Source organism: Notothenia coriiceps, unplaced genomic scaffold (assembly GCF_000735185.1).
Source record: "Notothenia coriiceps isolate Sejong01 unplaced genomic scaffold, NC01 NC01_scaffold00027283, whole genome shotgun sequence".
Taxonomy (NCBI): domain Eukaryota; kingdom Metazoa; phylum Chordata; class Actinopteri; order Perciformes; family Nototheniidae; genus Notothenia; species Notothenia coriiceps.
The window spans coordinates 1-11,886 of record NW_011359984.1 but is presented as its reverse complement, the minus strand read 5'-3'; the positions used below and the strand labels follow the sequence as shown (position 1 = coordinate 11,886).

At 40.7% G+C, this 11,886-nt stretch overlaps 1 protein-coding gene across 1 annotated transcript; it reads left to right on the top strand.

Annotated features, from left to right (window-relative positions):
* The first annotated feature begins 1,105 nt into the window (after positions 1 to 1,105).
* Positions 1,106 to 11,789, top strand: brd8b (bromodomain containing 8b). Its single transcript, XM_010785178.1, has 16 exons — positions 1,106 to 1,167; positions 1,979 to 2,075; positions 2,728 to 2,797; positions 2,876 to 2,925; positions 3,048 to 3,170; positions 3,256 to 3,336; positions 4,716 to 4,780; positions 5,208 to 5,383; positions 5,531 to 5,716; positions 6,302 to 6,395; positions 6,605 to 6,747; positions 7,818 to 8,247; positions 8,428 to 8,465; positions 10,628 to 10,827; positions 11,000 to 11,092; positions 11,710 to 11,789. Exons 1-16 carry the CDS (start codon positions 1,149 to 1,151, stop codon positions 11,780 to 11,782), a joined length of 1,938 nt encoding a protein of 645 aa, XP_010783480.1. The 5' UTR covers positions 1,106 to 1,148; the 3' UTR covers positions 11,783 to 11,789.
* The last annotated feature ends 97 nt before the right edge of the window (positions 11,790 to 11,886 follow it).

Here is an 11,886-nt window from a genome sequence, read left to right as displayed (position 1 = left end):
TATAAACAAGCAACAAATAGCGTGTGCGTTCCATTTTCACTCTACAACGAGAAGCTCATGGGGCTTTCCCGAACCTGTGTCGAGAGCTGGAGTTAAATGAAATCTCAGATTTGCCTTCTTAATAGTTTCTTTGGGTCCCTCGCTTCCGTTTAGCTTCTCATGCAATGATTCATTTCTTTGGCCGACTGCTGAATCGGCGGGTTTTTGGCCGAAAAGGCGTCGGCCCGGCTGAAAAGACCCGACGGTGCGGGACACACCAATCTGAGTAGGGCGTGTCGACGCTCATCGTCGGCCCGACGCCCACCGACGCCGATTATCGGCCTGGTGTGTCCGTGCCTTTCGCACCCACAGGACTGTTGACGTCCACCTGGATTCATCGTCTTCAAATTTATAGACATTCCTTTTCAAGCATTTGGAATACCTATGTTGTAAATGTAGCCTATTATATTATATAATTGACACACAACATCTGTCCGTCCTAGGAGAGGGATCCCTCCTCTGTTGCTCTCCCTGAGGTTTCTTCCATTTTTCCCCATTAACTCTGGGGTTTCTTTTCAAGTTTTTCCTTGTCCGATGTGAGGGTCAAAGGACAGAGGGTGACATATTCATATTCTGTACAAACTTTAAAGTCCACTGAGACAAATATAAAATGTGTGATATTGGGCTGTATAAATCAACTTTGATTGATTGATAAGATAAGATGGACCTTTATTAATCCCTGGAAATTGGATGAAAAACATGACAACACAGATTCACACAGATTAATACAATTAATATAAAGATAACAATTACAAATGATAAAATAGCTATTAAATAAGAAATGAATTAAAATGAACATACATAGCTGGTCATATACATAATATTTACTTGTGTCTGTGAAAACAGTGTTTATTTTGTGTCCAGTAATTGAGGCAGTAAAATTAGTTACTAAGTCAAAATTATTCGAAATATCCTTATTTGAGATAATATATACAAATATTGGAAACGGTTCATTTTTTTAAACAATTGTGTGATGCATATTTAGAGATAAACATAATCAATTGGAGGATATTTGGCGGAAATGTGCTTCCATAGATTTGGCTTTCATTTGTGTGTTCCACTGAAACCTGTCCGGCGAAAGTTTTGCTCACGGCCTTAACACAAAAGAAATGACGAGCGGTATCGGCAGTGAGTAATATTTCCCAGTGCTTTCTTAATAATCTTCTTGGTTTTATAGTGAAAACTAACAGTACACATAATTGTAACAATGTGGTTATTTTAGTAAGGTTGAACACAGTATCTGTGTTGTTTGATAAAACGGTATACCTTGTAGCTCTGTGTGTGTCTCGTGAATGTGTCCCCCGTAATCAACACTGCTAAGCTAAAGCTATTGCTAAAATGATGGCAAAGTCTATGTTATTTTCTGCAGAATCACGGCTTATAACTAATTATACTTGGTTGCATAGGATGCATTCAAGTCCCAGCAGTTGACATTAAAATACAACATGTTATAATAGTTCTTAAATGCATCTTTTAGACACGAAACAAGCTAGCAATCTAGCTAACATTGATTACAAATAAAGCAATGTTTTATTCCGTTTACCAGCGCCGCTGTCTTGTGTTTTATATTATAAATGCATCACAGACTGAATTGTCTATCTGTTTTTGAGGCACAGTCCTACAGTGCATCTGTTAGCATAAGGACATTTCTCCGGAAAAAAACAAACAAACATACCGTCTCATTCTGGCTATGACATAAATCCCTGCACTAATTGTAATGTTTTTTTTTATTTTATGTGTTTTTGTGCACATTTAGAGTGTGTTATAGCAAATTGTCCCAAATCTATTAGTTCTGGCATTTTTTTTTAAAATCCTGTGTAAACATGAATTGCTCATGTTTTTGCTCTGAAATAAATATGTGCTAGTTAAAAGACGTCTGCTGTGATTACCTGGACATGTTGTGATTTACTGTATATTTGCTCATTTTCTTTTTCAACAGAACACAAGATAGTGAATGTGGGGCCGACAGAGCCATGGTCAGTCAGGGAGAAACTGTGCCTGGCCTCCTCTGTTATGAGGAGTGGAGACCAAAACTGGTGAGAAGAAAATCCTACTCAAATGTTTTTGTTTTCAGAAAGGTATAAGAATACTTTCTGCTAGCTGTATATTAAATTAAAACTGGGATATAAATTCCGTCTATGTAAAACTTTATACAATGAATGATTATAAACGGTGCAGTCTATGCAAACTTTTTACTGCAATTATGTCAGTCAAAAGGTCTTGGAACACCTCTACAAACCTAACCTGCCCTACCAAAACCTCCCAGTCATTGCATTTCTTGGAATATCATGGCAAAATATCTATTACATTAATGGAACTCTGCTAAATCCTAAAGCTCAACTCCAAATATTTTTTGAATTATGTAGTGTTGGATGTTTTTGTATTCTATGTCGCACCACTTACATATTTTACACTGGATTGGCATTGACATTTCTACTGAAACAATTAAATATTTACAAAGTGTATTTGGGCAAATAGGATTTTTTTTTTTTTTACTGATAAGGAAAAAAAAAAAAAATTCTACAAAACTGTCTCAATGCTATTATGACTTTACCTTTTTCTGAATATTTCACTTTAGTATTTATTTTGTCCTGATGCAAATGTATTTCTTAAAACGTGCATTATGATTCACATTGTTTTCTACAACTGTCTGTTTTATTCTGATGAATGTCTCTCCTTTTCTTGCAGGGTGTCTGTAAGCAGAGCCATCAAGCCTTTCTCAGAGCCCGGCCGTCCACCTGACTGGTTCTCACAGAAGGTGAGAAATCTCCGAAAAATATATTTTTGCATTTGTCTTTTTTGCCTCAGGTTAACACATTTTCTCTTTGTGTCTCAGCACTGTGCCTCACAATACTCCGAGCTGCTCGAGGCCACAGAAGCACCAAAGTCAGTATAATAAAACACTACCACCCACCACCAATGTGCAGAATCATAATAATATATTGAAACTGTTGTTTGGTAATATTTCTTGAGTTGACCTAAATTCTTGCTGCCCCCCTTTGCTTCAGGCGAAAGCGTGGTGAGAAGGGTGAGGTGGTGGAAACCATTGAAGATGTCATCGTTCGTAGGCTAACCACAGAGAGGATAGAGGAGCTGAAAAAGCTACTGCGGGACACACAGGAGAAGTACAGGTACAAACAGGAACATTGCTTAAAAACACATTGGAGGACCGCAGACATGACCGTTAACCCGCCTCTGATTTTTGTATCCTGACAGGAAGTTGAAGAAGGATGTGGATATGATTCAGACGGGTCACATGGACTCCCAGCTGAAGGAGCAGTTGGCAGACATAACACTGTAAGACTCTTCTGTTTCATATTAGACAAATGCTAACATGTTATCCTCAGAGCGGATCAGTCCGTATGCTGTCTACATTTGAACTTGTCCCACAGTTATTTCACAACTAAAAATCCCCAAGAAAATCCCACAAACTGATGTGGGCTTAATGCTGCTACAGCATATACAATACAGAACAAAATCCTCAGACAGTTTAACATTTTCTATTATAATTTTATAACGCAGGGTTCCACAGCAAAATAAGAGAAGATAGGACAGACCTTTATTGATCCCCATAGAGAGGCGAAGTCACGCCCATCTACTTCCGCCCCATGGGACCTTATTTCTGAAAAAGTATGTATTGAAGTCAATGGAGAGAGAAAACGTATCTTCCGATCCCGTTTGAATTGTGCCACGAATTACACATATGATGTTTTTCAATCTTAAAAAATAATTTCCATGTCAAAAAAGTCACAGTTTGTCTTAAAACTGTTGAAATATAAGACTATGAAAAATACGCAACTAGAAAGACTACAAATCCCAGAGTCGCGTACATTAACGTTACACATTACACTCGTGTTACTCACTGAAACCTTGTAAAGCCGGTCCCGCATGCTGGCTCTTATGGAACCGACTAACTCCCCTTTTGTGTATGTACAGCTCTCAACATGCCCAGACTTGTAGTGATTTTCACCTCTTTTAATACTTTTCGCTTCATTCTGAAAGAAAGAGGTGGAATGTGATAACGTGGCGGCCATCTTGGTGTTGGTGACGTATGCAAGACCAGAGATGTAGTTCATTGAGCGGTTTCACACAAAAAAATGTGTTACTTCACAGTTTTACGACACATTATTGTTTTGACTTGCAAAATTATCTTTTAAATTGACAAACATCATATGTGTAATTCGTTGCACAATTCAAACGAAATCAAAGGATAATCTTTCTCTCCCCATTGACTTCAATACATGATTTTTCCGAAATAAGGTCCCATGGAGGTCCCCCGGAAGGGGAGGGACTTCGCCACTCTATCGGGAAACTCAAGTGTATAGCAGCAACAGAATAAGAGGGAAATACAGGACAGTTCTCACAAGGATAATAACAATAAGATTAGACATGTAAGAAACAGTCTGATAATTGTGACAAGCAACAAAAATAAAGGTAAAAAATAAACCTTGGACACCGTTATAAATTAGAAACTCCCCTTGTCCCACTGTAGACCCCAAATCTAGTGCTGAACATGTCTGCATGGATGTAGGCACAATGACACCCCAACGGTTATCATTATCACAAAGCATGCGAGAGGTTACCCCTGCTGCCTTTCAGCCACAATCCTACCCTGTTCCTACGCCGTATTAACAACCTATTTACTATTAAATAAATTTGTGATTTTCCAACCGCAGAAAGAAGAAGCAGGCTGAGGACGAAGCAGAACAGAAAAGGAAAGCCACAGAAACAGCGTTTCAAGGTAGGTTTTTAGACATTTTTCAAAGAGAGCTTTACAAATATATGATCTTCTGTTTTTGCAAGATAAACATTTCATAGAATTCATAGTAGTTTCAACGACACTACTCATAATGCTAATAAACAACATTCTTTACATATCATTGTGAAATCGTACGTTAAATTAATATTCCAGTGAGGGCTTTCCCAGTCTAAAAGCAACACATCTGCTAACACTATCATACATTGCCCCTCCTCTTTCTCTGAATATTTTGTATATTTCGTCAGGGAAATAGTTTGTGTCTCTGATCTACCTCGGTTGACATGACAGTGCTCTCCCATGATGCCATGCTCTTGTTTTCTATGCTGCATTTTGTTATTGATTTCTTCAACAAAGTTTACTTAAAAACATAAAAAATGTTCAACACACCCCTGACCTTTGTCTATCGCAGCTCGTCAGGCGATGAAGAACACGCCTAAGCGTCTGCCCAGTGTGACCGTGCGTTCTCCTCTGGGTGCCAGCCCCCCCACCATGGACTCTCAGATCGACTCTTCAATCCCCATGGCGTCCCTGGATACAGAAAGTGTGGCCTCCGATGACACCACCCCCACCTCCACCCTCTCAGTTGTAAGAACGTCATTTGCTTTACATTCTTATTCAGCAGTGGGGAATGCTGCCAACAATGAAAGAAAGTGTGTTACGTAAACTTGACTTATTGAGCCAAAGCAAAGACATTTATTTAGGCGATGCCTCTCCCTGATTGTTCTCTGCCAGGCACAGGGGGTCGGGGGGTTTCTCCCTGCGGTGGATGCGTCAGGGCCCAAAGACGGAGGCCTGGTCGCTCTGATGGACGACTCCCCGCAGAAGAGGCTCCTCGCCCAGAAGTCCACGCCGCCGCCCTCGCCTCTCCTGTCAGAACTGCTGAAGAAAGGCAACCTCATCTCAGCCAGCCCCCGCCTGGTGAGAGCCTGCTGCGATCATAACATTCTAAACAAAAATACAAGGAACTGAAAATTACAAACAAATCATGTGCAGCAGCAAGCAGGACTCAGTTGTTAACACTTCAAATATGTACACTGCAGACATCAATTTATAGGGCGACTGTGGCTGCGAGGGAGTGTGGTCGTCTTTCAACCAGAAGGTTGTGGGTTCGATCCCAGCCCATGCAGTCAACATGTCGATGTATCCTTGGGCAAGATACTTAACCCTGAGTTGCTCCCGATGGCATGGCCAACGGTGTGTGAATGTGTGTGAATGTTAGGTCCTAGAGTAAGGTACACTGCTCTGTATGAATGGGTGTGAATGGGTGAATGACATGTAGTATGTAAAGCGCTTTGAGGGGTCTTAAAGACTGGATAAAGCGCTATATAAGTACAGTCCATTTACCATTTATAGAAAGCCTGTGTACTTAATCTGAGTGTGCAGGACAAAATTGAGTCAGACAGATATAACTGCAATATTCTAATTTTAATTCAATGTAATAATCCCATGAGTACTGTATTAAAAACGTTCCTTTTGTGTGTGCCTTGTTTTCATTGATGTCAGGTTGGAGAGACAGACTCTGCAGGGAGCCTCACCAACGGAGTACAGACAGCCACTGTAGCCACTGCCTTACCACCGGCTCATGATGTCATCACAGGTAAACACACCTTGCACAGTGTACACACACACACACACACACACACACACACACACACAAACACTAACTATTCTGTCTTTGTAGTTAGATTTTCCATTGAGACTTGCTGTCAGGATTCTGTGTTTAAACAAAATAAAAAAAGACATAGATACTTACAACGATGCAGGTTGGTTTTATGTATTCACTGGCTCTCGTGTGTGTGTTTGCAGAGGGTGAAGCAGAAGCTGCAGTGAAGGCGGAGCTTGGGGAGGAGGTGGGGCTAGTGGAAGAGGACCTCGTCGCTGTGTCCTACATGGGAGACGAACTGGACCTGGAGACCGTCGGAGACATCATCGCCATCATAGAGGAGAAGGTACATGATTATTAAAAATCCAAATCAGTCTGATTTGGAAGCAGGCATGACCAGGATCCCATTCTGTTGTTTTTTTTAGTAGAGGAATAAAGCATTACTAGCATTGGCAAAATACATTTAAACGGCACTGGAAAGAGAATTTAGCCTGTGTTTAGTGTTTACGTGTTGAGACCAATTCTCAGGGTATAGAAAGTCCTGTAGGGACAACTTATCAAACATAATAACATTTTCTAAATCATTGTCCAGATATTTTAGAGTGGTGCAGATATAACTTCTAAACCCCATAAATGAGTCAGCCAAAGTTGAATGTTTTTTCTTATTAGAAATTAGTTTAATGCCTGAAATGAGATCTGTGGTTAACACAGTTTTGAGCGATTTTCCCATTTTTTTTCTACGACATAAAATAAACACCCCACTGGTAAATGTGTCATTGGTTGCTCAGAAGTAACTAACTGAGACTACTAAACATCATCACGCCGGATATTAGCAGCCTTTAGCTTAGCGGTGGTGATGTGAAGTCATCATGCGTCATGTTGTTTGTTTATTGCAATAGAAATTTGCTTTGGATTGATGAAATTGACGCTTCAGCTTTTATATAAGTGGTGTTGAGGGAACCCTTGCGATTCTAACGTCTTGGTCGATCTGCTTCATCTCTGCGTCACATCTCACAGGAACACACTTTATCTAAACAGGATATATGTGACCTGCTCTATCGAAATCAGCCGCTTTGACCCGAAGACAACTTTTGAGTTGTACACACTGTTGGAAAGAGGAGATTCCTAGGTTTCTAATGATATCAGGATTGTTTTTGTACTCCAAATATTAAGCAAAATATGTCACATTATATAATGACTGTCACCGAGTCATCATTTTGAGAAAAAGGCCTTCAAAGTTTCCTCTTCTCTGGAATCCATTGATCTGATTGGTTATTAGCGGAGCAAATGATCAAAATACTACGGAGGGAAGATATTTTTGTTTGGATTACTGGTCTGGGGGAAGCTCGCGAGTGTGCATGTATTTTTGTGTGTTTGTGTATTCTTGCGTTTTCTGACTCCTCCCCTTCCTCCCAGGTGGATGACTCTGTGGAGGTGTTGGATGCAGCAGCAGTGGAAGCCGCTCTCTCTCTGTGTGAAGAGGCCGGCTCAGAGGGACACACCCTCCCCGGCCCCTGGGAGACCCAGGCCTCAGACGCAGGGCCCTCTGTCCCAGACTCTGACCCCTCTCAGGAGCCTCAGGATGGGGCCGCGATGTCGGCCCTGATGCCTGCAGGCATGGAGAGCCAGAGTCAAGCTGAGGCTAAAAGACAACAGCAGCTAAAGGGAAACTGTGAGGGACCGGAGGCAACAGGAAGTGATGTCACTTCTTCTGTCACCTCTGACGACTGTGCGACAGGGAGTGAGGTCATGGAGGAGGGTGCAGCGGGGAAGGATCCAACTGAAGCCACGATCAAAAGTGAAGGCGAGGAATGGAGCCAGCCTGAGCCCAACCCCCCCTGCCTCGGTGGGTGCTCACACACACACACACACACACACACACACACACACACACACACACACACACACACACACACACACACACACACACACACACACACACACAGAGAAAACGTGCTTATTTGTGTGTTTTAAATAAAAATGTAATGATGGTTTTTTTATTCACCTTCTCATTTCTGTCCCACAGACTCTGAGGACAGCTCTGTGTCCGGGAGAGAGTCCAAGGTAAAACACTCATACACTCTAACTAAGGATGGGTACCGAGAACCGGTACTAAGTCAATACCGGTACCTGATTGGACGGTATCGGTATACCGTTCAGCCGCTGGACAAACGGTGCTGCTATCGGTATATGTGTTACGTCTACTTCCTTAGTTTAACTTTAAACCATTCTGGTTGGTTTGGAACCCTCATCCCGTGTGATGTATCCGGTTTGAGACCCCTCTGATTGGCCACTGTAAATGCCACTCGTCATCTCTCTCAACAATGCTCTTATTATGGTTTCGAGACTCACATGGCGGACAGAGCGAAGCGATCGAAGGTCTGGGTACACTTTTAAAAATGTAGGCGATAATGCAAGGTGCAATCTATGTACTCAATTAGTTGCTTGTAAAGGGGGTAACACAAGCAACTTAATGAAGCATTTGCAAAGGAGACACTCATTGAATCTAAAACGGTGCTAGCAATACTGCTAGTGCTAATAGTGCTGAGCGAAGGCTCGCAGGCAGGTTAGCTGCTGCGCACGGGTAATATGTTTTGTTTACCTGAGTGCAGTCTTGCAGGCACATCGCCTTGTCTTGTTTTAGTTTATTAACACTGACAGTGTATTAATGTGAGCTCCTACACCTATAATAATTTGGCCTTTCATTGAATGCTTTATAAACCAGTTAAACTGACAGATGTCATTGTGAATTGGAAAACTGCATTTAAATGTTGTTAAAGGTCAACGTTTCAATGTATGGTTCAGCAATTGTTGGTCGTTTACTAGGAATTGACATATTTTAAGCTCAAATACTTTGTTCTATGTTTAAACCCTCAGACACATGTTGACGTGTTTCAGTTCAGCACATCATTTATTTTGTGATGATTTAAAAGTACAATCCAGAATAATATACGTACTCGCCTTTATCTTTTTGCCATCTTAGCCTTTTGACCAATTTCTTCACATCACAGTTTTGCATGATGTCACTGTAGGACAATGTTTTAAGGATCTCTTGTCGAGCTAGGTTGTCAGTTTGAAATGTCTGGACGAAGATGTAAATGATTTACAAATGTTAAATAATGTTTAAAAAAATGCCTCTTTTCATCCTCTGTCTGAGGGAAAACCCCAAAAAGCATGATAGGGCGAGCCAGGCCCCTTTAAGTTATTATTTATTTGTGTCTGCTTCTGAGAAGCGAATGTATAAGTTATACAGTTATTTCTGCAAGAAAATTACAATACAATTACTGTTTAATCTTCACATCTTGTATTCATGTCTATAATTTTGAGCACCAAATTATTGAAAAGTATCGATAAGAGTATCGAAAAATACCGATACCGATAAGCAGTACCGGTACCGGTATCGATAAAATCCTAACGATACCCATCCCTAACTCTAACAAACTAAAATGATTGTAATTTACTAAAAGTGTTATCTAAAAAAAAAGGATATCCGTTGCTTTTTAAATGCCTGTTTTAAAATGCCATTACATAATGTGTTTCTGCTGTATTTATTTTTAAATGTCTTCTATTTTATTTTGTAAAGCACTTTGAATTGTCGCTTGCTGAAAGGTGCTATATAAATAAACTTGCCTTAAAAAACTAAACCATAAAAGCTATTTCCTGGTAAAAAAAACTAATACGATTAACACAAACATTTTGTAATTCATTTCATCTTAACTTTTTAGTTGCAATATATTCCAGCAGTTAAAAACTGAATGAATTTCTGTCCAATCTGGAGACATTGAAACACCTTGACAGAGATTCCAGTAGGTGGTGCTGTGCAACAATGCTTCACATGTAGTGCCTTTTAGCTTTTTCCTCGCATCCCTGTGTTGTAAAAAGTAAGATGTTCAGGTTAATTGTAAGCTAACTAGTGTCATTATCTTCTGAGTGAAAGAGGACTCAAGCTGCTTCCCAGATCCAAATGTTATAACAATATGGACATTCCTACACAGTTCTCCAATGTATTTTTAAATATAGACGTACATAAATCTTTCACATAATACCTGTTCCCAACAAAAAACCACAACAAATAAATATAAAAGAACTAAAATTAAACATTAACATATATTTAAATTAATTTCCATTATAGATTGTCACAAGATGATACAATACCAAAACATTTAAGGCAAAAACAGTAAAACCATCAGAAACAAATCTCAATATGTGTGTGTTGTTGAATCCAGGAGGTGAAGGAGGAGGAGGTGGGGAGTGATGGCGACCCAGACGAGGGGATGGAGCTGAAGGAGGAGTGTGGGGAGGGGGAGGGTCCCTATCTGTCCGAGGTGGAGCGGGCAGCCAGCGAGAGTGAGGACGGGTACGGCCCCCCCTCCCAGCGCTACACTGCGGACTCTCTGGCCAGCAGCCCGGCCTCTTCCTCACAACTGTAGGTGTCCTCGGATCACAATCAGATTTCTGCAGTCTTTGGCTGCTGACATAAGATCCAAAAGTGTTGCTCTTGTGTCTTTACGTCTCGTCCATTTGTGATTTCTCTTCTGCTTTCCATTCACTATCCTCTCGTCACCCTCATTTGTCTCCTCTTCCTCTCTCTGCTGCAGCTCTACCTGTGGAGAGGACCAGGAGGCGGTGCAGGCCCAGAAGATCTGGAAGAAAGCCATCATGCTGGTGTGGAGAGCCGCAGCCAACCACAGGTGGAGCCTCTAGGAATGCCAAAATACATGCAATCGTTTGTTACCTCCATTTTTAGGCTTATCCTCGTCATCATGATAGTAATAAGCTGTTTCAGGTCATTACATAGCATCATACTTCTTGTCTAACAAAGAAGGATCCACATGAATGCATTTAATGTATCAAATGATGTAAAGTCTTATCTTTTATTCTGTTTTATGAGGACATTACATTACCAAGGACATGGGGACTTCAATGGTTGCTACAGCCCTGATACTATAAACAGATGATCTTTGTATTTTGAGATTTTGGTTAACAGTTTTCCTCCGTAAACAGAATAATAAATAAACATTAAGTTCACAAAACAACAAAGCGAATTTCAAATCTGTGCCAATGTTGGTAAAATAACCAACATCAACCTATAGCTGAACTCCTTAGTTTTCTACTAGCTTTGGCTAATTTTAAATACTGGGATTTTGAGTAGAATTGGTTTGAAAGATTCTTGCTCACTGTTGGTAGTTTTCACTTTTGACTTTTCTAGAGAACGTATATGGAGTTAAATGGGAAAACAGGATCTCCCAACGGCAGTTGGGAAAACAAATATTAAAAACATGTATTAATAGATTCATGTGTCTCTCAGGTACGCCAGTGTCTTCCTGCAGCCTGTGTCAGATGACATCGCCCCTGGCTACCACAGCATTGTACACAGGTAAGACCACACACACACACACACACACACACACACACACACACACACACACACACACACACACACACACACACTCATGCACTAATTTGCTTTTTTTGTCAAATTACA